At 58.3% G+C, this 27552-nt stretch overlaps 1 protein-coding gene across 2 annotated transcripts; it reads right to left on the bottom strand.

Annotated features, from left to right (window-relative positions):
* Positions 1-12238: 12238 nt before the first annotated feature.
* FGF8 (fibroblast growth factor 8) lies at positions 12239-26005 on the bottom strand. 2 transcript variants are annotated; one of them, XM_025188999.3, is made up of 5 exons: positions 25316-26005; positions 25166-25202; positions 22907-23054; positions 17901-18007; positions 12239-14241 (listed from the first exon to the last, which is right to left on the bottom strand). In XM_025188999.3, exons 1-5 carry the CDS (start codon positions 25348-25350, stop codon positions 13954-13956), a joined length of 615 nt encoding a protein of 204 aa, XP_025044784.2. In that variant the 5' UTR covers positions 25351-26005; the 3' UTR covers positions 12239-13953. The 2 variants fall into 2 exon arrangements, with proteins under 2 accessions (XP_025044784.2, XP_025044783.2); XM_025188998.3 differs by having other exon boundaries at positions 22907-23087.
* Between the last annotated feature and the right edge of the window lie 1547 nt (positions 26006-27552).

Here is a 27552-nt window from a genome sequence, read left to right on the forward strand (position 1 = left end):
AACCCATCAACGGCTGGGCAGCAGAGATGGGCTTAGCCAGCTGCCTGGGTCTCCCCTGCAGTGACTGGACTCCTTTGGCCAAATAGCTCAGGTGCAGTTCCACAGAGATCACCAAGGCCCCGATAGGAGGTTCTGCCAGATACAGTCCTAGAATCCTAGAACACTAGAGCTGGAAGGGACCTTGAGAGGCCATCGAGTCCAGTCCCCTGCCCTCACGGCAGGACCAAGCACTAGCCCATCCCTGACGGGTGTGTGTCCAACCTGCTCGTAAATATCTCCAGGGATGGAGATTCCACAACCTCCCTGGGCAATTTATTCCAGTGTTTAACACCCTGACAGGTAGGAAGTTTCCCCTAATATCCGACCTAAACCTCCCTGGCTGCAGTTTAAGCCCCTTGCTTCTTGTCCTGTCCTCAGCGGCCAAGGAGAACAATTTTTCTCCCCCCTCCTTGTGACACCCTTTGAGATGAGGGTCCTTCCCCTTGGCAGGCTGCTGGATCTGTGCAGAGCTGGCGTCTGGGCCATGGCAGACACTGCTCTCTGCAGCACTCCATGGTGGCCTCAGAGTTGCAGTGATCTGTGGCTCCCAAAATCTCTTGGCCACGGTGGGCCAGTCCGGCGTGTGCACACAAGACACTCCTCCCCCCAGGACGGAGCCCACAGCACTGCTGGGAAGCCTGGCCGTTTTGTGGCTCAGGAACTCTCTGGGCACAGCTCCGCCCTGGTTCCATTAATCCACAGCAAACCCTTCTGCCCACCCTACGCACGAAACTCCACCATGGAGCAACTCCCTCCATGGCCACTCATCCGCCCACGGAAAGCTGGCTGATAGCACCACAGTCACCACCACCACCAGAGCATCTGAGTAAGGCAAGCTGCTCCCGTTTTACCCAAGAGGGACTAAGGCACAAAGAAACCAAGTGATATGCCCCAGGTCACACAGGGAAGCTGTGGCAGAGCTGGGATTTGAGTCCCATGATCAGATCCTAATCCCTGGACCATCCACCTGTCAGGAGCTAATCCAATCTGAGCCACTGCATGTGTGTCTGTATGGGGTGCAACAGGTGACTAGACCTGCTTTTAATGAGTTTTAAACAGGCTCAGGAAGATTCCATTTTTATACCTGAATGTGAGTAGCCATTGATTTCAGCCTCTCTCGCACACACACCAACAGCAAGTGCTGCCCTTGCTAATCATCAAAATGTCCACCTAGGCCAGTGGAGCCCAAACTTTTCGGCATCACGCCCCCTTTCTGATTTTTGAGACCCCCCTCCCCTCGCCCTGAGCAGCAAAGCTTGTTGAGCAAAAAAAAAAGGAACTGACCGGGGCCGAAAAACAAAAGTAACAGCAAAACTTAGGGGGGCAGGGCTGGGAACCCATGACCTAGGCAAAGAAAGAAAAAAAATGCTGCTTCAGAAGGCATTTGAATTTGATAGTAAAGTCCACAGCAGCCTGCAAAGAGCTTCCAAAGGATCACACAAAACGGGGTGAGTGGGCAACCAGGGTCTAAACGAGCTGTTACACTGTGGATAGTTCTCTGAAACCATCTACTCAGTGTGCAGCGGCTGTGAAAACAGCAAACGGTGTTGGGAATCATCAAGAAGGGGATACAAAATAAGCTAGAAAATATCATATTGTAGCTATAGAAATGCAGCTTGAATCCTGTGTGCAGATGTGGTTACCTCATCTCAAAAAAGATCCACTGGAATTGGAAAAGATTCAGAAAAGATAACGATTAGCGTTACGGATTCGCTGCCATATGAGGAGAGATTAATAAGACTGGGACTTTTCAGCTTGGAAAAACAATGACCAGGAGGGGACAAGATGAGGTTTATAAAAGCAAAATGGTGCAGAGAAATTAAATAAGGAAAAGTTATTTACTCCTTCCTGTAACTCAAGAACGAGAGGTCACCAAATGACATTGATTTAAGTTTAAAACCAACCTATGCAGCTCCTTGCCAGAGGGTTTTGTTAAGGCCACGACTTGAACAGAATTCAAAAAAGAGCTAGATAGATCCATGGAGGTTGGGTCCATCAGTGCTTATTAGCCAGGATGGGTAGGGATGGTGTCTCTAGCCTCTGTGTGAGACTGCAAATGGGTGACAGGGGAGGGATCACGTGATGATTAGGCCTTGGCCACTGTGCGCAGACAGGACACTGGGCCAGATGGACCTTTGGTCTGACCCCGTCTGTCCGCTCTTCTGTCTTATGATTTAAGGACAGTCACGTCGTATATTTCAGTGACATTGACAGTTTGTAGATTAATGATTACGAGGCTTTCGCTTTTTGAATCTCAGTGGCTACTGTCGTTAATTATTGTCAGACCCAACCTCTGTTGCCTGATACCTCCCTTAATTTCCTACAACTTTGAAAAGTTACAGACAGATAAATGGTTTTAAAATGCTTACAAATAAATAATCAATTTTGTCCACCAAATTCATTAAAAAAAATAAAATTCTGCCAAGCCTCGTTTTAAATCGCACCGGTGCAATTTATGCGGGTAGGACAAGGCCTCCCTAAACCACTTCCTAACCAGCTTGCGTGAAACTAACGCTGGTTTAAATCGCTATCAGCCCTTAGGCACAGCTTTTTGTATCTGCTTAACTAAATCCATTTGAAAACACCCCTTCAGTTAAGTCAACCCAGCCTGGCATGTTGACAAGCCTTAAAACTCCCAACTGAATTGTTTATAGGTTTTAATTAGAGAAGCGTCTATCTAATTATCATGATTTAGGCTGCACCCTGAAAAGCGGACACAGAAATGGCAGGATGGCATCCCTGGTTTGCCGTCTCCTGGAGTCTTTCAGCTCAAACATATTTTACAGGAGAAATATGTGGTGTTTCCTAGCTGCCATCTTGGACTCTAAGTTTTGATTATTGCGAGGACTGCTGCCAAATGGCTATGAATAATGCATCCCACTAGTTTGTGTGACCACAACCTATCAGCCTGCTTCCTGGCCTTCCGACACTTGTTAGTTTCAGCCACCTGTTTGGGCTGGTCTTTTGCAAAGCAAGCTCGCTGGGGTGGAGGCAAAAATCATAGCAATGGCATCACTCCGTTATTAGCGGGGCATAGTAGAATTGTCAGTGATAACGCAGAAAAGTCAGACGTGTCCAAGAAATATTTCTGTTCTGTGTTTGGGGAAAAGTCAGGTGAGAGGGGCCTGGCATGGGAGGGCAAGGAATACTTTCCATCCAACCGTGTCTAAGGAGGATGAGAGTCATCATCCTGCTGGAAAGGAGTAACACGTGGGGTTCCGCAGGGGTCTGGTTTGGGACTAGTTCTGTTCAGTATCTTCATCAACGATTTAGACATCGGCATAGAAAGGACGCTGATTAAGTTTGCAGATGATCCCAAGCTGGGAGGGGTTGCGACTAATCTGGAGGATAAGGTAATAATTCAAAATGACCTGGACAAATTGGAGAAATGGTCTGAGGTAAACAGGATGAAGTTTAATAAAGACAAATATAAAGTGCTCCACTTAGGAAGGAACAATCAGTTTCACACCAACAGAATGGGAAGTGACTGTCTGGGAAGGAGAACGGCAGAAAGGGATCTAGGGGTCATAGTGGACCACAAGCTAAATATGAGTCAGCAGTGTGATGCTGTTGCAAAGAAAGCAAACATGATTCTGGGCTGCATTAACAGGTGTGTTCTGAGCAAGACACAAGAAGTCATTCTTCCACTCTACTGTGCACTGGTTAGGCCTCAGCTGGAGTATTATATTCAGTTCTGGGCACCGCATTTCAAGAAAGATGTGGAGAAATTGGAGAAGGTCCAGAGAAGAGCAATGAGAATAATTAAAGGTCTAGAGAACACGACCTATGAGGGAAGACTAAAGGAATTGGGTTTGTTTAGTTTAGAAAAGAGAAGATTGAGAGGGGACATGATAGCAGTTTTCAAGTATCTAAAAGGGTGTCATAAGGAGGAGGGAGAAAACTTGTTCATCTTGGCCTCTGGGGATAGAACAAGAAGCAATGGGCTTAAACTGCAGCCAGGGAGGTTTAGGTTGGACATTAGGAAAAACTTCCTGACTGTCAGGGTGGTGAGACACTGGGATAAATTGCCCAGGGAGGTTGTGGAATCCCCATCTCTGGAGATATTTAAGAGCAGGTTAGATAAATGTCTGTCAGGGATGGTCTAGACGGTATTTGGTCCTGCCGTGGGGGCAGGGGACTGGACTCGATGCCTCTTGAGGTCCGTTCCAGTCCTAGTGTTCTCTGATTCTATCAGCTACTGAAATCAGCCTTTTTAAATCCACAGGCCCAGACAATGTGGATCTAAGCATTGTAAGAGAGCTGGCCCAGGAGAGCTCTGGGCAGCAGTCTGGATTTTTCAGTGAATCTTGGGACACTGCAGAAGTCCAGAGGGCTGGAAGAAAACAAACGCTGGCAGCGGCTGGAGGCACTGGGAGGCAGGAGGAGCAGCTCAGTGGGGCCACCAGCGGGTGGGGGGCGCTTGGCTGCCCGTGGGCACTCTGCACCCATTCACTTTGCCCCTGGGGGGCTCCAGCCCCAGAGCACCCACAAAGTCAGTGCCTGTGCCCACCCCACACAACCCCCACACCTGGCTGGGGATGGCTTAGAGTCTGGGTTCCACTTCCCTGGGCCTGGCACCCCATCTGCCTTGTGCTGCTGACACAGGCTGAGCCATGTGCGCTGCTGGTCCTCCACGCCCTCCCCCCGCCCAGTCTCCCTATGTCCACCGGGGGGGGGGGGAGATGTTCTCCCACAATTCACTGGGAGAGAACCATGGATCAAGCCAGCTCGCTGCAGCACCACGACCCCTGGGCTGTGCCCCCAGGACGGCCAGCGACACGCCCCAGAGCGCAGCTCCAGGGGAAGCCAGTAACTCGGGAAGGGCCCTGACTAGGCTACTCCAGGGCTTTGACCTGGGCGCTGATCGCGGATGCTGTCTCCACAGGGCCGACATCCCGTGGGGACGGTGGGTCCCAGCACACAAGATGACCCCCGGGCCACCCCGTTTGCCAGAACAGGCCCTTTCCCAGGCCTGGTTGAAATGTTTCCTATTGCTGCCCCAACCCTTCACCCCAGGGAAGTGCAGGCCGAGGCGAGGTGCAAATGGCTATTGTAAGTGGGCCAGGACTTAGCTCCCCTGGGTAGGTGTTTGGAATATGCAAAGTGCTACCGACCTGCTAAGTGTTATTATTACGGCCAGGAAAGTGGCTGTGAAAATGCCAGCGTATTCCACATCCCTGCGCCTTCCGCTGGCCCAGGCGGTAGCCACGCTCCCCGGCAGGCTCCGGCCAAAACGGCCAGTTTGCCAGTCCAGCTCCAGCTAGAATAGCAGCGGGGCAGGTGGGACCGGAGGGGACTGGAGTAAAGGATGAGGCAGGCGTTTGCTGAGCGTACTGACCCAAGCCAGTCAAAGCCAAAGCTCTACGCTCCGTCTACACTAGCTGCAGTATCGTGGATGCAGCTTGGGGATGGGAGAAAGCCACTGCCGAGCGATGTGTCCCAGCAACCTAAGCCCCAGTGGGGACAGCGCTAAATCTGTGTGAGCGCTTCTCCCACCAACGTGGCCACTGCCAGGCACCGCCCGGAGCACGCCCTGCCACCAGGTTAGAGCGGTGACGCGAGAGCACCGACAGTGCTGTCCACGGGGTAGCCGTGGCCTTAAATCTACACACACAACTGGGTGACGGAGCAGCAAACCGGCAAAGGCAATCGAAGGTCGATAAATGCAGAGTAGTGCACATTGGAAACCATCGTCCCCGCTCCTCATACACGGGGGGGGGTCTACGTGAGCTGGGCCCACTCAGCAAGGCATCCCGCATAGTTCTTTGCAAACATTCACTCAGCGGAGCCGCTTTTCCGACTGCTAACGGGAACCATTAAGAAAGGGTTAAACAATCAAACAGAAAATCTCATAATGCCACTCTAGAAATCCACGGCCCCCCACACCTTGACACCACAGGCTGGTCACCCCAGCTCCAAAAAAACGCGCGGGCAGCAGGTTTCAACCACACACAAGGACATGCTTCCTCACACAGGGCCTGGCCAGCGATGTCGAGAAGGGCCGACGGGGTCACTGGGCTCAAAGAAGAATGGGATCCGCTCCTGGTGGATGCGGCCAGGAACGGTTATTAGCCAACTTAAAAACGAGGGGTCACCTTAGAGACGGACAAACACGTCTAGGAGCATGAGCTCTCGTGGGCAAAACCCACAGCCGCAGATGCGAGGATCGTGAGTGGTAAAAGGGTTATTTCTCAGCCTGGTTCTACCTCTGACTGCTAGAAGCTGGGAATGGGCCACGGGATGGATCGCCTGAGAATTGCCCTGTTCTGGTCCCTCCCTCTGGGCACCTGGCGCTGGCCGCTGTGGGCCGATAGGGCCTGGGCTGGACGGGCCATCGGTCTGACCCAGCCTGGCCGCTCTGATGTTCTTAACAACGGGAAACGACATTTCACAAACTCCGACACATTTGTAACCCCCTCCTGAAAACAGCGCCACAAGATTCCCTAAATCCGAGACCCCAGAGATTCACGGCACCCCAGATTTACTCCCGCTAGCGCCGTCAGAGCGGCAAACGCCCTGCACGCGGCAGCTGGGCACCCTTCGGATGCACCGGTCACTCGTCGGTGTGCTTGTCGAGTCGGCTCCCACGGCAGCATCTCTGTGACCTACAGGGGGTCAGAGGCCCAAAGCGGCCAGCGGGGTAGGGAAATGCGTTACCCCAGCAGACCGAGTTTGGCCCTTGATCCTGCCGAATACGGAGCCCCCCAGCTCCAAGGCTGTTGCCTGGCAAACGGAGCCAGTTTGCTCTGGAACAGCCGAGAGGGACTTAGCATGGGACACCCCTGCTGAGCTGTTCTGAGTCCCCTTTCTTGGACAGGAGGGGGTTCGAAAGTGCAGCAGGGCCGGCAGCAAAGCCCCACGAGGAATTGCTCTCCAACAAACGAAATGTGTGTCATTAACGGGCCAGGGGGCTGGACAGGTCTTAGATGAAAGCGTTTCCTGGACTTCTCCTTCATTTGCATGGCATCAGAAGCTGTTCAGAAGGTGTGACTTTTCCCACAGGGAGCGCTCGGCTCCTTGGCACAATAAAGCCAGGACTTCACCCGAATTCATTAACGGAGGGGGAGGGGGAGGGGAGATGGCAAGAGGGAGGCTTGAAAGCAGAGCCCGGTGCAATAAAGGAAACAGCCTGCGCCCAGCTGGCCCAAACAGGCCCCTGTCTTTGGGGTGCGGTGCCACAGAGCCGCCAGGGACTAGGGCAGAGGCACAAGCGTGTGCCGCGTGATCTGCTTGGCAGAGACCTGGGAGAAGTTGGGAACAATCCGAGAGGGGCCTCCAGCGCTGGCTCAGAACTTGCCCCACAGATTTGGGGCCCAGTGTAGAGACTGGGGCCAGCACGGAGGTCTGGGTCCCAAAGCCAGGGGAGGTGAGAGGGGAATCTCTGCCGTGGGCTCACAAGACCCCGGGGGGAGGAAGCCTGGAGCCCGCAGGTGCTGCAGCCCACGGACGATACGGGAGCGGGAAGAAGGGCCATTCGGGGTGAAAGCTACAAGCCACGCAGGGATAAACGGGCCCCTGAGCAGCCGCGTTTCCAGGGGTGGAATAAACCGAGGGTGACTAAGAGCGGCCCCGAGCGCGGGGTGGATCCGCAGCCCTCTGGAGCGCTCGGAGCACCTGCAAACGGCCTCACGCCCCACAGCGCCATGTGGGTGAGGACAGCGCAGCAGCACGGGGCCCTCCAGCGCAGCCTGCCCCGGGAGGCAGCCTCCAGGAGCGCCAGGGACCTCACGGGCCCGCATGCTGCTGCACTGGTGCGCGGGGCGCCAGCAAAGCCACCGGCCCCCACCCCGCTTACGCCAGGTGAAGTCTGACTGGCCGGCAGAGTGGAGCGACATCCCTCTCCCCCAGCTCGTTCCGTGTCGCTCAGGGCCGACGTGGCCCCGGCCCCGCGGAACATCCAGGCCCCCGCGCACGACGACATCGCCACGGCGCCGCGTCCGGCCCCGAGCAGAAGACGCCTGCTCGCTCGTGTCAGCAGGGGCCCGGCGCAGCGCTCCCCCCGTGCGCCCCTTCAGTTCCGGGCAGGGCCGGGGAGGAGCATCCAACCAGCAGGCCAAATGGGGCTGGAACCCTGGCCACGGGTAACCCAAATACCTAGTGGGGGGGTTCCCTGTCCCACGGAGCGGCGCTGAGACCACGGCCAGTGAGAGATGACAAGGAGGCAGCGCTGCAGCGGGGGCTGGGAGCCAGCCGGCTTCATAGCGTAGCGCTAAGCTCCAGGGGTCCCAGGTTCAAATCCACCCAGGGGTGGTGCCGTATGCTGAGCAGTAGCAGAGCAGCCGGGCCAGCAGGATGGGTTGTCAGCTGCGTCTCAGCCCTGGCCTTCTCAGAGGCCCTGCTTGCCTGCTTTTCACTCGTTTGCCGGGGAAGGTGAGGCACACGGACAAGCAGAACAGTACCAGAGGGGCGACTGTTTCCTGCCTGGCTTCTTCAGCCCCTCCTGGCTAGAAAGCACCAGCCGGCGCACAGCCTCCCTCCTTTGCACTCTCCCTGCTACCACCTCGTAATCACACCTGGCATCTGGCGTCTCGCCTCCCTAGGACCATCCCCATTTCACTGACGGGGAAACTGAGGAACTGGGCAGCGATGAGATTTGCCCGCAGTCACCCAGCAAGGCATTGTCAGAGCAGGGCTTAGCTCTCAAGATCACCTGGCTTATTACCTGGTGCTCAGACTATTAGTGCAGGACTCTAATGGAGGGGAGCTTTGCACCAGTGTAAATCCACATACACATAGTGCTCTAGCACTGTCGCTCTGTGAGGCACTGAAATCACATCCCCGTGCCTTGGTTTCCCTGCCAATGGCATCTCGTGAGCCAGGCGCTGCCGGTTCACTCACCCGTCCTAGCGATGGCGTCCTGGGAAGCCATGTGGCCCCAGCACGCCTGGGACAGAACTTCTCTGTGAAACAAACCCTCTTTGAGCCCACCCGGCACCAGGGTGCATCACACAGTGCCTGTCTGCCCCCCCAGCGGGGTGTGAGACCGGGGGCCTGAGCGCTCAAAGCAGGAACGGCCCCTGCCTGAGCCAAGCTCCAGACCCCATGACCTCACCCTCTTGGGCTTCCTGGCTTCACGGGTAGCAAAGTGCTACCAGCTCTGCCCCACTTTGCACAGGTGAAAATGACCCCACAAGGCAACGGCAGCTTGGGCCCAAGTGTCCTTTAGGGTCTCTCCCCTGTCCCTGCCTCAGGTCCATGACGGGAGGTTGTATGAGGGACTGTGGGCTCAGCCCTCCTCCCCAAGCAGTTTACTATTCAGGGTAGGGTTGGTTTTTCAGCCTGGGCCTGGGTTTTCATGTCTAGGAATGGCCTGTCTCCGCACCTCAGTTTTCCCATCTGCAAAATGGGCTCATGGGGGCACAAGAATTCAGTCTGTAGTCAAGGGCTCCTGGCTGTCCCCCAGGCAGACAGAACAGCTGGAGGCTGGTGTGAGAGCCATTCAAATGAGACAGCCAGTGAGGGCTGGGGGCTCAGGGGCGGGCATTGGGGACAGCTTACCAAGAGATGGCTGGGCCTCAGGCTCTGGTGTCTCTTCAACTCCAGTTGGGCTGCAGGTGCCCCAGGCTGAAGGGCTGGGAACCGTCCTTTCCGGGCACAGATGTGAGCCAGGCTCCACCCAGGTTGGGCTGCTGTGGAGCCGGTGCTAAGCAGGACAGAGCCAGGCATGGCCTGGGGCGGGCTCTGCTACCCGAGCACAGGCCAGGAGGTGCCGTCCGGCTGCCCTGCCACAATGTCAGCCCCCCACGTCCCAGCTGCTATGTGCTGCCTGCAGGGTCGGGTCGCTACTAGGTGATGCGGGCCGGCCGCGGGAGATGTGGGGCCCATCGCAGTAGCCGGTGGTTCAGTGGCCAGTCAGACCAGACACATACGACGGTCCTGGCTGGCCCTTGCGTCTATGAGTCTCGTTTACCCCCATCACTGTCTCTTCTGGGCTGCTCCTCAGCCGAGGAACACAAGCTACTGACTCAGCCCCTCTCGGCAGGATGGGGATGATCCTCACCCAACTACGGGGGCCCCACGAGGAGGCCTCCGGGCTCATCCAGCCTCTCCCTCCATAGGGGCCTGGCCCTTTTCTAACGTCCCCGGACAAGCCCCCAGGCATGTGGGCCAAGAGCAAAGCGCCACCCTCTCTGAGCGACGAGGGGCCGGGGTCATCGCCCGTCCTGAAGCCAGGCCTGCCTCCTGCCAAACCACCAGCTGCCATTTGAACCAGCGGGTTCTGCCATGGAGAGCCCGGCCCACAGCCCCAGTGACAAGTGTCTGCCCTCACTGGCCAAAAGTCCCCTCCAGACTCTCTTCCTCCTCCTCCTCGCCTGCGCTCCCTCAAGCACTGGGGCTGCCAGGTGTCCGGGACTGACCCGGACAGTCCGGTATTTTCGCCTCCTGTAAGGTAAAAAAATGCAGAAAATGTAAACTATCCGGGATTTTCTGATTTTTTCCCAGCCAGGAAGTGAAAATCCCAGGTGCGCAGGGGCACTGTCTGGCCCGGGGCAGGAAGACAGGATGGTGGACGGCCACCAGCAGCCTGTTAGGGCCAAAAAGCTGTTTGGGTTTTTTTTATTATTATTATTATTTTTTTTTTTTTTGCTTAACAGCTCTCGGGGTCCTTTTTTTTCCTCAACAACTTTGGTCTCCCCCTTTTTTTCTCAATAGAACTTTTCCCCCTGTGGTTTTTCTTGGGGGGCGAGGGGGAGTGTTCGGTATTTTCGGTTAAACCATCTGGCAACCCTGTCAAGCACCAGCATTCAGCGTCCCATAAAAACCTGTTTCTACTATTGCTCAGTGCAAGTAGACAGCATTCCAGCTCCGTGCTGGGTTCATCGGGCGTTTGGGGGCTCGCCTGGAAACCCAGCTACCATTTACAGCATCAGTTCTATGGGAAAATGCGTCCGAGTTCCAAACAACCGACTGACAAACCAACTTTTGGAACACAGGGAATTCCTTGGGCTCCAGAGCCAGGAACCAACACGCCCCACCAGACCCCGTCTCCGACCCACTGGAACTCAGCCGGGACTCGGCCTGCTGCAGAAGCAAAAGAGCCTTTTCCTCCCCACCAGCTCACCGGTCCTCGCTGACCTCGCTCCGGGGTTCGCTGTCTGCTTCACTGGGGAAAAGTCTCTTCACAGGGAAAAACCCCCAGGTGCCAAAGGGCTCTTTAATCCAGAAGAGCCAAGCAGAACAAGGACCAGCTGCTGGAGGCTAAAGCCAAGTTGCATGTTAGATCCCGAACGGGCAGGGCGAGCGAGCGTTTGAACAACCTGCCAAGGGAAGCGGCGGCTCCACCTCGCTTCAGCCTTCGAAGCAAGTCTGGCCGCCTCTCCAGAAGAGGCTTCAGCCACGATGAAACTTCATATCTGTGATCCACAGGATCCTAGAACCCTAGAACTGGCAGGGAGCTCGAGAGGCCATCGAGTCCAGTCCCCTGCCCCCACGGCAGCACCCAGCACCGTCTAGCCCATCCCTGGCAGGTGTCTGTCCAACCTGCTCTTAAATATCTCCAGGGATGGAGATTTGACATCCCCCCTGGGCAATTGATTCCAGGGTTTAACCCCCCTGACAGGTAGGAAGTTCTTCCCAATGTCCAACCTAAACCTTCCTGGCTGCAATTTAAGCCCATTGCTGCTTGTCCTGTCCTCAGAGGCCAAGGGGAACAATTTCCCCCCCTCCTCCCTGTGACACCCTTTTCGATGCTTGAAAACCGCTACCATGTCCCCTCTCAGCCTTCTCCTTTCCAAACTAAACAAGCCCAGTTCCTTCAGCCTCCCCTCACAGCTCATGTTCTCCAGCCCTTTCCTCATTCCTGTTGCTCTTCTCTGGACCTTCTCCAGTTTCTCCTCATGTTTCCTGAAATGCGGCGCCCAGAACTGGACACAACCGAGGCCTAATCAGCGCAGAGCGGAAGAATGATTCTCGTGTCTTGCTCTCAACTCTCCTGTTCATGCTGCCCAGAATTAGGTTTGCTCTTTGGCAACAGCGTCGCACTGCTGACTCCTATTTAGCAGTGCGTCCTGCTGGCCCTAAAATCTGTGACCCGAAGTGGGAACTGAACTCTTCATATAATCAGCTCCCGACCGGGTACGCTGAGCCCTTGGGATTCCAGCCCTACCAAGCTGAACTCACTAGTCCTGCCATTTCCCTCAATTCCAGGCATGATTTCCCTCCCTATCCCGCCCCCGAACCCAGAAAACATACAGGCTGGTTCAGACTAATACCAATTTTAATGCACATTAAATAAATATTTCCATCATTTCATATTCAATTTGTACACAGCCACAAGAAATCCCCCAGGAAATAAACAAACAACCCACAGGATCGGCTGAAAAGCCACCCTAGGTTCTGGCTGCCATCCAGTGTCTGAGATCTTCCTCCCCATTCACAACCATCTTCCTGGACCCCTTTGCGGAGACCTCAAGGCAGGGATTTGGAGCCAGGAGGACTGGTCATTTTCCCTGTCGATCCTCCATCAATATATGAGGGAACTTGACGCAATGAAATGGGACACTGAAAACAATTTCAGCTTTGTGCGGCTGGTCTAGAACCTGAAAAATCTGGCCTGAGAATGGAACATTTAAAAAAAAAATCAGCCAGGAACTGCGAACATTTTGGGGAGTTTGGGAAATTTTTTTAAAACCAAAAATGTTTTCAGTTGCCAACAACTGGGGGAAAAAAATCAGTTTTCAATGAAGAGGCCAAATCGTTCCTGGGGACGAACCCCTCCGAACCCCTCCGTTCCTGGAGATGAACCCCTCCGAACCCCTCCGTTCCTGGAGACGTACCCCTCCGAACCCCTCCGTTCCTGGGGACGAACCCCTCCGAACCCCTCCGTTCCTGGAGACGTACCCCTCCGAACCCCTCCGTTCCTGGGGACGTACCCCTCCGAACCCCTCCGTTCCTGGGGACGAACCCCTCCGAACCCCTCCGTTCCTGGGGACGAACCCCTCCGAACCCCTCCGAACCCCTCCGTTCCTGGAGACGAACCCCTCTGAACCCCTCCGTTCCTGGGGACGAACCCCTCCGAACCCCTCCGTTCCTGGAGACGTACCCCTCCGAACCCCTCCGTTCCTGGGGACGAACCCCTCCAAACCCCTCCGAACCCCTCCGTTCCTGGAGACAAACCCCTCCGAACCCCTCCGTTCCTGGAGACGTACCCCTCCGAACTCCTCCGTTCCTGGGGACGAACCCCTCCGTTCCCCAGCCCTCTCCGGTTCTGGTCCCTTTTATTAACAGAGGATCCTCTCTATTCAGGGTCTTGTCTAGGAACATCCGCTCTGGCTGCCTTCAGAAAGATGAGGTGCGGGGAAAGAGGCAATGTTTTGGGATCAAAACAGCATCAAATCGCCCCTTGCCCAGCCAGAGAAATAGATTGATCGTGGAAAGAAAGAGGCAACCCAATTACCACCAGAAACCCAACAGGCCTCTGAAGAAAGCTGGGAAAAGAAGCCAGGAGTCATGGCTCCTAGTCTTCAGATCCTGCCTTTGTATTTCCCTTTCCCCACCTTTTCAAATAAGCCTCCATCCCTTTAGTAGAAGTCGTACTTGGTCCCAGATTGGGGTGGCCTTTTGTTGTGGTTGTTTGCTTGAAAACAAGGTTCTGCCCCCTTACCCTAGAGCTACAAAAATAAAACACAACCCCGAACGGACTAGGATGAGTCTAAGTGAAGGGCCTTTCCCCATTCACGAGTCTTTGAACGTTTCGCTTTCCGCGCTGGAGTACAAAAATAGAGCCTCTTTGCTTTTCGTGTAAAAACAAAACCAAACAAGAATTATAAACAACTAGATCGGGTCATTTTTTTCCTCCCTTTTTTTCCTTCTCTTTTTTAATAACCGTATAAAAAAAAGTCTCTAGTCAGAGTCCAGCACATGGCTACGTAGAGGACAAGAGGGCGGGGCCTGGGAGGCAGGGGGCGGGGCAGGTCAAGGGCCCCGCAGGCGGCTGGAGTTTCGAGTCCTTTTACTCCTGCGGTTGAAGGGGTAGTTGAGGAACTCAAAGCGTCTGTGGGGCTCGGTGGTCTGGTGGCCCTTGGGGAGCCGCTTCATGAAGTGCACCTCGCGCTGGTGCTGCCGCGTCTTGGAGCCCTTGCGGGGCCGGCCCTTGCGGGTGAAGGCCATGTACCAGCCCTCGTACTTGGCGTTCTGCAGCGCCGTGTAGTTGTTCTCCAGCACGATCTCGGTGAAGACGCAGTCCTTGCCTTTGCCGTTGCTCTGCAGGGGAAGGAGCGGGGAGAGAGAGAGACTCAGCAATGGTTGGACTTTGCCGGCACCGGCCCCAGCCACCCCCAGGACCCAGAATCATGAGACTGGCTTCAAAATAAAAAAGAGGGGAGCTTTAGATAATAATGCAGGAGTGTCCTAAGCCCGTCGGGGCTCCTTGTCCCAGCTTGTCGGGTCTCCACAGGCACCAGGGAGAGGCACGAAAAAGTCCCTCTTCAACCGTGAAGACTGGGATTCTCCCATAATCCACCTGTCCTGGGTGGCTCTGTGCCAAACGGCAGCATCATGCAGCTCACAAAGGAGTCACGATTTGGCAATGCTGTGGTTTGGGATTTGCCCTTCCCCTCCTGCAGCCACAGAACCTAGAGACACGGCCAGGCACTCAAAGGGCAGGCAGCCTGCAGGTATTTCCGGCATCCAGCGAGGCCAGAAACACCCCCGGACATGAGAGCCAGCGTCCTCACTCTGCCCTCTTATGTCCCGTTCCCACCCTCGTTCCTTCCTCCAGCTCTGCCCTCGGAAGCAGAACAAGCGACGGCGAGGAACGAACTGCTGTGCCCAGGCTCCTGGCGCTTCCCAACTCGGAGCAGATGCAACTGACTAATTGGCGTTGCAAATACCTGTTCTTAGAACCGCTTCCCCACCCGGGAAACTGAGGCACCGAGAGATCAGCTGATCTGGCAGAGCTGGAACTAGAACCCAGGCGTCCCCTCTCCTTTCCTGCTGGACGGCGCTCTCGCCCTGAGGAACCTCCAGCACTGACTTTGCACTTGGTCTTTTCCTGCCAGGAAACCCCAACAGGAGACTGGCTCACGTGAGGTTTCCAAGCCCTTGAGGGTCCAGGCAGCGCTGGCCAAGCAGCCACGCCTGGTGGGTGTTCTCGTCCTGGGCCCTTTCTGGAGACACCCCCCATCCCCATCGCTCAGCTCCACCCTTTCGTCCTTTATCCTCTCCTTCGACTGGCTCAAATGGCACCACACGGCCACTTAGCCAGTAACTGAGGACGCACTTCCCCGTCCCCAGGGGGCACCCAGACTCCCAGGGGAGCAGGGCTGGACTTGGACACACCCCGGAGGAGAGTGACAGACGGGACAGGGAGCTGTGTTGCTCCGGGACAGCCCTGCTCCCGGGCTAGAACAGTGCCCCGTGCCAGAGGCTGCAGGCCAGGGTACAGGAGCGCGTTTTCCAGGAGCAATAATCCCTCGCTGTGAAACGCCCCACGCCCCCAGGGGGTCTCATCACCGGGGACGTGGAAGCAGCTTGGTCACAGGAGACGGGGCTGAGCCCCCCCACGGCATCTAAATCCCAAATCTGCAGGGGGGCCCTCGGGTCTGGGCTCCGACACGAACCCCTGAAGCTGGAGAGGGTTTGGATTCCAATCCAGACCTCACGCTTCAGAGCGAGGCCCAACTGCTGGATAGCACAGACATTTACACCCGGGCTCGGCTACACCCGCACAAACAGCCCCCTGGGGCCACAGCGCTGCTCACTAATGCAACAGCTGGACCCAGTCACGAGGGGCACCGTATCGTCCATCCCCCCCCCACGCGTGAGCCCAGCGACCACCGGCAGCTGGGCAGGCAGAGGGAGGCAGACACACAAAACGGATGGATGTGGAAAACCTGGCTGGGATGAAATGGGCTTCGTGATCTGGGTCAGCCCTGTGGCAAACCAAGTACCCTGCACCGGATCTGCTCCGGTTTGGGAAACCAGATTCAAGGGCTGCACAGTCGAGACTGGAAAGTAGCAACAGAGGTGCAAAGGCCACGGCCAAGCCTTTAAAACAGGGAGAGTCCCCAGACCTGAGCTAGCCCGTGGACAGCAAGGACTCCCCCACGGGTCCCCAGATCGTTATACGGGGCCACGCCGCATGCCGACACCACCAGTCCCAGCATGCATTGCAGCCAGGCCTCTCAACCCAGCCATGCTGGGACCTGGCGTCTCCTCAGTGGCTCCTTCTGATGCCCGGGCAGTGTGGGAACCTGGGCATGGTTGGAGCACTCCTCCGGCAAGAGGCCGCCTGGCCCCTTTCTGGGGGCTCTCTGCCCCAGGGCGAGCCCGGGCGCCGTGAGGCCCAAGGCGGCTGCACGCAGCAAGCAGTGAAATCCGGCACCCAAGCACATGGCAGGGTCCAGGCACTTGGTTACGCAGCCAGATCACCCGGAAAGGGATGGCCGGGGAGGAGGGGAAGAGAGGCAGGCCGGGCACGTCTGGCACCAGAGCCGGGGGCGGGAGGAAAGGCGATAGGGCAGCGTCCCTGGAAGGGGGGCGGAGAAACAGGTGCACTAGACCTTCTGGGGACCAATGGCCGGGGCTGGGAGCAGGGCAGAGGTGCAGCTGGGCACGTGTGTCGCACACGCACACGCACACGCACACGCACACGCCCGTCTTCCACGCAGCTGAGGAGCCTGTGGCCGGCTGAGCGCCTGGCCCAGTGAGCACTGAGACACGCGGCCCCTTTCCAAGCACCCTGGCTCGCTGACATCAGCAACTGGGAACCGCGCCGCCGCCCATCCCCTCCCAGCGACCCTGGGGCTGCGCCGGCGAGCGGAGAGGAGGAGCTGTCTCCTTGGCCATAGAGCCAGTGGAACCTCCTGCCACTAGAATTTCTACACACTAGGCCCAGCATCCCTAGTGCTGGGATTCGTGCCTGTGCAGAATGAACTCTGCTGCCCCGGAGCCAGCGCCTTCATCTCCCACAGCCCTGTCCCCGCCCCGCCGGTACCCACACCTCACTGAGCACCCCAGGAGCACCCTCGGCTTCCCCTCACACCTGGGCTAGCGCAGCAGAGACCAGCTAGGAAAATCCCCTGCTGGAGTCCACAGACTGCAACAGCACCGGCTGATTTGCACCCGCCGCTGGGTTTAAGACCATCAGAACGGCCAGGCGCTCTGATCACCAAAGGCCCATCCAGCCCAGGGGCCTGTCGGCCCGCAGTGGCCAAGGCCAGGAGCCCCGGAGAGTGACCAGAACCGGAAACCATCCAGCGATCCCTCCTGTCGCCCATTCCCAGCCTGACACACAGAGGCCGGGACACCCAGCCTGGCAAACAGCGATCCATGGACCTGTCCTCCATGAACGTACCAGCTCTTTTTAGAACCCTGTTAAAGTCCTGGCCTTGCAATAAAGGGGCAGGAAACTCCAGAGAGAGGGACGAGGACGTACCGGGCCCTGGAGGTGGGAGCCAAAGGAAGGCCAGTCTACCCATGCAAAAGGGGGCGGGTGGCCGGTTTTTCCGGCTCCACTCGCTGATTGGGGGACTCTGGGGTGAGAGTGCAGGGAGCAGTTACCGCCGCAGCTCTGTGCATTGCCCGACCCCCCGCGGCCTCGCTCGGACGAACGCCCGGGCAGGAGAGTGCCAGCCCGTCCCGGCCGCGCGGGGCCGGTCTCCCTCCCGCCTCTCTGAAGAGCGGCTCCTCCCGGCCCCAGGGAAAGACACGTTGGGAGCTCGGGGGCAGCACGACAAAGGGTGGGGCCGGCCCCACGGAGCAGCCGAGCACGGTGCCAGTCCTGGGACAGCGGAGCAGCCCAGCTGTGCGTGAGCAGAGCGGTAGCCCGCGGCCCCCCCGCCTGCCTCGCCAGCCCCATCGCCTCCCGGACCACCCTGCCCCAGACCACCCCTCCCTCTTTCCACCCCCGCCCCTCTCACCTTGCCAATCAGCTTCCCCTTCTTGTTCATGCAGATGTAGAACCCAGTCTCGGCCCCTTTGATGCGCACGCGGCTCCCGAATGTGTCCGTCTCCACGATGAGCTTGGCTGGAGGGAAGGAGAAATACCAGGTGAGAGCGATGGGGGCCGGCAGGCACCCCCCCACATGGAGGGAATGCACCGATCCCTGGCCCCCAGCCCACCGGCACCATGCCTGACCGAGCACCCCATGACCACGTCGGGTTCCCGTTACGGCTGATCACCGGGGGGCCGAAAGGCACGCATGGGGCCGGGGGAGCCGCCTCACTGCCAGGCTTGCAGGAAGGCTGGCCTAGTGGTTAGGGCGCTGTTTGGGACCAAGGAGATCAGATTCCCTGGGTGACCGTGGGCCAAGCCCTCAGTGGCTCTGTGCCTCAGTTTCCCTTCTGTAAGAAGAGGATTATGGCACTTCTGTGCTTCACAGTAAGATCCTGCGACTCGGAGCACCGGGGCCGCATCAGGCCCACCGAGACGGATTGGGTGCTGACGGGCCGGGGAGGGACACAGACCGGAGATCCGAATCCAAGCCAGGGGGAGGGAAGGAAGGAAGAGCTGCTTAATCCGCCTTGCGTACGCCCCCCCAGTGCAGTGCAGGCCCCCACTCAGCACCCCAGGCCGGGCTTTCTCCGAGGTGACTGTGGCTGGCCGGGGAGACGCCGAGGGGCCCGGCTATCCCGCTGACGTGTGTCACCTTTGTGCGAGGTGGGGGGGTATTGATCCGGGCTCCGTGGTTTAATGGAGCCATTGATCGGCGGCCGAAGGAGCGATGCGAATCGCTGATCAATGGCGCACCTATAAATAGCCCTGTCACCATCCCGTCCCTGCCTCCACCACGGAGCCCTCCCCCCCGATTTGAACCTTGTAGATGCTGCCGGCAGAGATCTGCTCTCAAACCCGCCCCCCCCCGCCTGATCGGGTCTCCCCCTCCTGCAAGTCACCCCAGGGCAGAGCTGCTCCCCAGGGAGAGGGGAGGAGTTAGGCCTTGTCACTGACATGGATCGGGACCAGCCCCAGCCCCCCCCAGCAGCCCAGAAGCCCCCCAGCACAGCCCGTCGGGGAAGCTGGCAGGATCGGGCCCTGAGGACGTGGGCGCAATCTGGACAGCGGGCGAACAGAGCCCCCACCCCCCAAGGGCTGCTGCCGGAACGCGCTTCGGGGCCTGATCCGGAGGGTGCTGGGCGGGAGCTCTGCATCGTGCACACCCTGACCAGGCTTGCCTTGCCACGGCGCGTGGGAGCGTGATCCAGCCACTCGGCACAACGGATCTCCCGCCCCAGCTTCACCCCACGGCTCCCCGAGCACCTGCCCGTACTGCTCCACTGAGCGGGAGGAATGAAGCAACCGCCCCCCTTCCCCCCGGAGTAGAAACCAGGCCCCCTTGCAGAACTGCTCTCGTCTTGGCCTCATGCGGCTGGCTGTCCAATAGCGCCCGCGCTCCACCCCAGAGCCAGCCGCACTGCCCATCGCCTTGCTCACCCCGGCTCTGCCGCCGGGAACAGTCCTGCTGGGGCTCCGGGGCCCGAGGGGAGGCAGGTGCTGGATCACTGGGAGGGGCTGGGGCTTTTTAAAGAGGCAACGAAACCCCTTCTAGAGGCCACAGAGGAGAAACGTGCCGAGGACCCGGCTGACACCTCCTGGGGAGGAACCCGGCAGCGCCTCGCACTGGGTGCCAGGGGAATCCCTGCCACCGATGCACCCAGGGCACGGAAGCCGGGAGAAGGGATGGGTCTCCGGCCTGTGCCCGAGGGCAGCCGGGCTCAGCAACGTTACTGAGCATGCTCAGGGCAAACCGAGCGGCAAATCTTGGGGGGGACACGTGACCCCACGTGCCCCCTCCCACATCAACGTTCCCTCTACTTTGTTCCATCCACATGCAGAATAAGTTTTGTTCTGTGCACCAAGACATGTGGATGTGCACCACAATGGGAACACCTGCTGCTGGCTGGGGACGCTCTGCTCATTGGTTGGGCGGCACTTGAGTCTTTCCTGGATGGCCGCCCATGCTCTCCGCTTACAGGGAACACTGCCCCCCGTCACCTCCCCCCTCCCTCTCACCTCTCCGGACTAGCTTGCGTAGGCACGCTGCCCGTCAGGCCAGGCCTTGCCTTCAGGACCCTACGCTGCTCAGGCAGCACAGGCCTGCCCGGCATGCTGCCCGGCTCTCCGGCTGCCACCACGAAAGCCCTTTGAAAAGCCTCCCCGGTAGCCAGACCCCCGTGCGAGAGGGGCTTCCACGTGCAAGGAGGCCCCAGCTGGGGAGCACAGGTCAGCTCGAGCGCCGCAAGGCCCCCGGGTGAGCGAACACGTCTCCGAGACCCCTCCCGGTGCCAGCGCAGCCTCCCAGCCCCCGACGGTCCGGACTGGACCAGCGCCCTGCTGTGGGGCTCTGGCATTCAAAGCCCGCTGCGCTGCTGCCATACGCGCCCTGACTGGGTCCCTCCCCCGGCTGCACTTTGAACTGATGGGCTGAAATGAGCGACAGGCCGATCCCCCCCCCCCCATCTCCTCTCCTTGGACCGGCACCTCCCGGAACGCGCCGGCGCCACCCAAACGTCTCCAAACGCACAACGGGAGCCGAGGCCCTGCCACGGGGACCCCCCCCGCGATCTGCCCCTGGGGGGACCCGGGAGCGGAATTGATCGGAGAGGCAGTAAAAGGTTTAAAGAGCATTGATTTTCTTTCCCTTTGCCGATCGATTGACAGATCAGGGGTGGGGGAGGGAGTGGGGGGCAACCCCACAGCTCTAAAGATGCACATCTCTTTCCTTTCCACCGTCCCCCCTGATTTATAGCCCTGTTGGTCACTTTTGCTTCCCCGCACCAGCCTGGCCAGGGAGCGGCTCTGAAGCCGGGCAGCTGCTCACGCCGAGGGCCCTGTAAGAACTCGGCTCCCGAGAAACAATAGAGGCACAAAAGAAAAGACAAATTCCCGGCTGGTCCCAGGGCTATACGCTGGAGCTGGGCAATTTGCACCCCTCCAGAACCAAATCCCCAGCCCCCAAAGGTACCGCCCGAATAAATCCTATAGAACTTGGAGTCTTTCGAGATGGTGGTGGATCCCCCAGAAACAAGTCCCAAGTCACTTGGCCTGCAGACATTTTAATCCAGATTAAAGCCACTCGGTGCTGGGTTTTGCCAAAGACGCCGCTCCGAGAGGACGAGGCGGCTTTATGATCCATCCCACTTGCCCGTAATTAAAAAGTCGGTCAAATATTGACAATTAAGACAGATACCTAAGAGCAGTGCACGACATTAAATCGGCAGTAAAAACATCACGGTGGGGAAAGCGGTCAGTTTCAGAAATAAATCAACCCTTTGATTCCCATCCGAAAAATATAATCCAAAACGCTTACATTTTTAAATGTTTCTTAAAGGAGCCTTTTAAATAATAGTTGTTGGGGTTGATTTTTTTTTTTTTTAAAAAAGCTTAACATATTCCACTCTATTCTTCCACTTAAGTGACAGATTTATCCCAGTAAAATTATGTTTCATGCTAAAACTTTGAAGGGAAAGTGGCTACGTAAATGCAGAAAAAATGCAGCGAGACACACTTGATCCCCTAACTGGACTGCGAAGAGGAGAAAATATTCAGGAAATGTTAAAAAAGGTGAAAGTCAGAAGAGTTTTAATAGCTCTTCCAGACATGGGGGTCTCTCTAGAGATTCATATAGAACAATCCTGAACCTCTATTTTAACATTTACAGACTTGCAACTCTTTTAAAACTTTACATCTGAAAAACTGCTTGTTCTTTTTCTGTTTTAGATCATTCTTTTTTTTTCTTAGCTCTTCAAATACTTAACCTTTTTCTTATTACTTTTTAATAGAGTTTTTCAAGCCGCCACTAGGCATTCCCTCTTGCTGGCTTTGTTTTACTTGGTCATTATTTAAATGTGCTAGAGGGGCTCTTCTTCCAAAATATAGCTCTGCCTATATATATATATATATATAAACAAGAAGAGATTTGTGTGTGTGTGTTTCCTGGGAAATAAGCTAATACTCTTTCAAGCGGGAGCTGCTTTTATGCCAGGGATATTTCATTCGAAAGGTTAACCCAGAGCAAGATGTGAAATCCACACTTTGCTTTAACGACGAACGTTCATCATAAAATTTGCAGCCAAACCAAAATATATAGATTTTCCGCTAATCTCTCTGAGCAAGAAAGGGAAATTGCAGCTAATACCAAAGACAAACCGTCAGGATTCTAATGGGCAGCACGTCTAAATATGTACACACTGCCACTGAATTTGCCGGGACCCGGCCTGGCCCGTCATCGCTGCGTCCCACGTGGACTTTGAGAGCACCAAAGGGCTGCAACAATTCAGTGGCCGCCGCGCAGCTAAGCCCCAGACCTCCTGTGTGCGTTTGGCCATTCGATTGTGTCATTAACACGCAATGATCAAAGTATTTAGCCTCTCACACCTCACCGGCCTGCTCCGGCCCCCGCACTCTTTCCCCGGGGGAGAGGGGAGCTGAGGGAGGGGTCTCCGATGGGTGCCCTCTGCAGGGGGAATCCTTCCCTGGACTCCTGTCCAGTTCCACAGCCTCCTCGGCAGTATCTCCCCTGCCCTCCCTGCCGCCTGGCTAGCCCGGGGCACAGGGAAGGGCCATCTCCCATTCCGGAGTTAGTTCTAATTTGTTCCCCCGTCCGACAAACCCTAACTCCGGTTTGGTTCTTTCCAAGGGAATATTTACAGCCACATCTGTCCTGCAGCAGTCGGCAGGCCCCCAGCGCAGGTGTAAAGACCCCCTCACGGCACCTAGTCCTGCTGCAGTGTCACCTGGAACACGCCTCCGTCCTGAGCTCGGAAGCGGAGTCTTCTTACAAGCCTTGACCCCCGGCCTCCCCTCTGCCAGGCCCCACACCCCAAATAATCCCAGTGATTTCTGGCTAACGAACAGGGCAGGACCCGTCCACTACTACACGGCACTGGTAACGCTCCCCCCGCCTGTCCCGCCACGTGTCCTTACCATGAGCGTCTCCGTCCTCTGCCATGGCATTGATTTTCTTGTTCTCCAGAACTTGCACATGCTTCCCGCTGGTCCGGCTGTACAGCTGGTAGGTGCGGACGAGCCGTCGGCTGAGCTGATCTGTCACCAGGCTCTGCTCCCTCACATGCTGTGTAAAATTAGGTGGGGACTGAACAGTTACCTTTAGGAAATTAAAAAATATACAACACACCATTATAATCTCTGCTCCTCCGAGGGGCCACGGGGGCGGCGTGGCGCTCGCCAGCCTCCAGCGGGGGGGTTACGCGGCAGCGAGTTTCTACGGTGCAGAGCCAGGGCCGCCACGGGCTTTCCAAACGCCAAGTGCTGCCCGAACACGAGCCAGCGGCCAGAAGGGAATCACAGGCTCCGGAGAGGAGCAGGCGATTCTAGTTTGGCAGGGCAGCCTCCGAGCGCAGCTTTCGATGCAGGGCCGTTCCGTGGACTGGAGAGGAGTTACTTGGTCCACGCTGGGGCGTACGGGGCATGGGCCCCGAGGAGCAAACTCTTCTCATCTACACTGTCAGCGAGCCACTGCATCTAGGGGAGTCTCTCCGGATTTCCTCCAAAGCGACCGCAGCATCTGTGCCGCTAAATGCTACGGGTCCAGACGTCTTCCCTGGGCAGAGTGGCTCTCACATCACGTCCCCGAGTCCTAAGCTGTCCCCAAACCCAGTGCCCGTCGATGTAGGCAAGATCGTTCCCGTTGGTTTGTAACAACCGCTTTCCCCTCCGGCCCTTTGCTCTTTTTTTTTCCTGCGCTCTCCAGCAGCCCCTCTTGACTTTTGAGTCCCCTTCCAGGGAAAAGTCACAGATCAAGGCTGAGCCTGCAACTGCACCAAGGGGACTGTGTCCGCGCCCAGAATCGCCAAGGGCGCAGAAAGCAAACGCGGCCACAAATCGCCCCCCGCCGGGCCCCGGCCCTCGGGAGCAGCCACTGGCTTTTCCTTCTAGTAGTTACGAACGGCTCCGTTTACACGGAGCCCGGTTAGCGCTTTCCTACTGGCTGCCCCGCTCCCAGCCCCACACGTTCCAGCGCACAGGGACCCATTCACACCGGACCCGGGACTGACCCGGTTCTCAACAGACCCCTCCTGCCATGGACTTTTGTTCCTGGGGAAAACCTAAATCTGCTTTTCCTCTGCCCATCAAGTCTGCCCAGAATTCCCCGGCCCTGGTCTCAAATCCCTCTTTTAAGTCTGGAAGGGGGAGCTTGCCTCTGACATTTATAAAGACGTATTCTGAGCAAATGTTGAGAAGCCAGCTCTTCTGAGCAGCGCCCGGCCCCCGCGCCCCACCTCCGTGTCAAACATGAAGGATATCTCCCTGCTATAAGACTGGCCACTGCTTCCCCAGAGCGGTGGTTATATAGAGATCTCCCCTTGACAATTTAATCTCTCCCTGCCTGTGTGTGTGCTGCCTATGGACGGGCTTTGGATAATATCTCCGGGTTCTCTTGCCAGCTCTGATGAGGGTACCATGTGGAGCAGGGAATTGCCTGCCATATGGCTATTTGTTTTCCATCTGATACTCCAAAATATTGCAACTATGTTTGAACACAACTCCTTCTCCCCGGCTGGCTCCCTGCCCTTTGCTTTCCAGCCCCTTTCGCGCCGGAATCCTTCGTTTCCCGAGCCTCCACACTTGTCTTTTTGAAACACACCCTCCCACCTGCGCTCTCTTGAGCGTGCACACCCGGACTTTGCAACAGGAGGGACGGCCGTCCCCCAATGTGGGTTTTGCCCAGCGTCTGGCAGGACGGCGGCTGGGCTACTGAATACACCTGCCCCCCTTTTCGAGCTTAGGGATGCTAACGGCTGGCACCGTGGGCTGGGCCAAGTCAGATCCGGTTCTTGGTTTACAAAGCAAAAAAATGGTCCTTTTCTGTCCATGTGGGCACGTGGATAAGTGGTGCCCAGCGGTGAAACCCCCACAGGGCTACTTGCCAGTAAAATAGCCAAACCATTTCCCTGCCTAGCCTTTTGGCTCTGCTTTGCTTCGCCTTTCTGCAGCCTGCAGGATCTTTCCCTCCAGACCTTCCCCCTTCGGATGATAGACCCAGGCTCTAGGGAAAAATAACTTTTCTGTCTGCCTCATGGCCCATGGGGCAGCCCTCAGGGCCTGCTCTCCCCAAACCTCCCCTTCGGCCCGGCTCTCCGTTGGGCTAGGGAGCAGATCCACTGGGAACCAGAGGTTCGAAGCCACCCCAAAAAACAAAGCGAGAAGAATGAGGCCACGTACCTGAGCTTGTAAGCAGAGAACAAACAAGTGCAATAACCTAGGAGGGGAGAGAGAAGAGGTGTGAAGCGATCGCTTTGAAATGGAGCCGAAATACCCGTGGCGAAGCCAGGGAGGGGGCTGCGCCGGGCCGATCCAGCCGAGGTTACTTACAAGTAGCTCGCTACCGAGGAGGAGGAGGGCTCCATGCCGGGGCCGAGCGGTTCGCCAGAGCTGGCGCTTTGGCAAAGGGGGGCGCTCGGTGCCGGGGGGCCAGCACGGTCCGTCTCCTGGCGTCGCACCAAAAAACTGTCCAGATTCCGCGGCCGGGGGCGCGTCCTGCCCCAGCCGAGAGGCAGAGGCGGCTGCTCAGTGCGGGGGCCCCGGCCGGAGCGCTCGCAGGCTGCGGGACGGGCGAGCTGGCGGCGGGGCAGAGGCACGAAATCTTCCCGTGCGCCCGGGCGCAGGTCCGGGAGCGCAGGCTCCGCGCGGCCAGCGGGGAGGGGCGCTGGGCGCAGGTGGCGGGGCCGGGGCGCGCCCCCTTCCTCTGTCCTGGGCGATCCGTGGGGTCCCGGCGCGGGTCCCGGGGCTCGCCCCGTCCGGGCGCCCCGCGTGGCGGCCAGCCGCGGCGCTGGGTGGCGAGCAGGGGCCGGGCGCAGGCGACGCTTTACAGGGGCCGGGCGCGGGGCGCACGGGGGCGCGGGGCGCAGGAGCCCATCCGAGGCGTGCGGCTCTGGGCGCTCCCGGCGCGGAGTGCGGCTGCTCCCTCCTCTCGCTGCGCTCTGCAGCCCCGGCCCCAGCCCCGCGCCTGCCGGCCTGTGCAGCGCAGGGCACCGCTCCGCGCCCGGCCAGGGAGGAGGGGCGGGCTGGGAGCTGCGGCTGCCAGGGCAGGAGGCGGTTAAAAGGGGTGGGGTGGGCGGGGGGGCTGCGAGGTATAAGAGGGTGCGGGGACGCGGGGCTGGCGGGGCAGAGCCGCGGCCAGGGGGTGCGGAGTGTGCGCCAAGCAGCCGCGGGGCGCCGGGGAGAGTGGGGGCTGAGTCCGCACGAGTCCCCCGGGGTGCAGGGCAGGGCTACCCCCTGCAGCGGGGGTACGGCCGAGTATGGTATCCAGGGAACAGGCAGAGCTACCCCCTGCAGAGGGGGGGACAGCCCGGTACCCCACCCAGGGAACAGGCAGAGCTACCCCCTGCAGAGGGGAACAGCCCGGTACCCCACCCAGGGAACAGGCACAGCTACCCCCTGCAGAGGGGAACAGCCCGGTACCCCACCCAGAGAACAGGCACAGCTACCCCCTGCAGAGGGGAACAGCCCGGTACCCCACCCAGAGAACAGGCACAGCTACCCCCTGCAGAGGGGAACAGCCCGGTACCCCACCCAGAGAACAGGCACAGCTACCCCCTGCAGAGGGGAACAGCCCGGTACCCCACCCAGAGAACAGGCACAGCTACCCCCTGCAGAGGGGAACAGCCCGGTACCCCACCCAGGGAACAGGCACAGCTACCCCCTGCAGAGGGGGACAGCCCGGTACCCCACCCAGGGAACAGGCACAGCTACCCCCTGCAGAGGGGAACAGCCCGGTACCCCACCCAGGGAACAGGCACAGCTACCCCCTGCAGAGGGGGGACAGCCGGGTACCCCACCCAGGGAACAGGCACAGCTACCCCCTGCAGAGGGGGGACAGCCGGGTACCCCACCCAGGGAACAGGCACAGCTACCCCCTGCAGAGGGGGGACAGCCGGGTACCCCACCCAGGGAACAGGCACAGCTACCCCCTGCAGAGGGGGGGACAGCCCGGTACCCCACCCAGGGAACAGGCACAGCTACCCCCTGCAGAGGGGAACAGCCCGGTACCCCACCCAGAGAACAGGCACAGCTACCCCCTGCAGAGGGGAACAGCCCGGTACCCCACCCAGGGAACAGGCACAGCTACCCCCTGCAGAGGGGAACAGCCCGGTACCCCACCCAGGGAACAGGCACAGCTACCCCCTGCAGAGGGGAACAGCCCGGTACCCCACCCAGGGAACAGGCACAGCTACCCCCTGCAGAGGGGAACAGCCCGGTACCCCACCCAGGGAACAGGCACAGCTACCCCCTGCAGAGGGGGGACAGCCCGGTACCCCACCCAGGGAACAGGCACAGCTACCCCCTGCAGAGGGGAGGACAGCCCGGTACCCCACCCAGGGAACAGGCACAGCTACCCCCTGCAGAGGGGGGACAGCCGGGTACCCCACCCAGGGAACAGGCACAGCTACCCCCTGCAGAGGGGGGACAGCCGGGTACCCCACCCAGGGAACAGGCACAGCTACCCCCTGCAGAGGGGGGGACAGCCCGGTACCCCACCCAGGGAACAGGCACAGCTACCCCCTGCAGAGGGGAACAGCCCGGTACCCCACCCAGGGAACAGGCACAGC

This window comes from Pelodiscus sinensis, chromosome 8, assembly GCF_052426305.1.
Source record: "Pelodiscus sinensis isolate ZL-2025 chromosome 8, ASM5242630v1, whole genome shotgun sequence".
Lineage (NCBI taxonomy): Eukaryota > Metazoa > Chordata > Testudines > Trionychidae > Pelodiscus > Pelodiscus sinensis.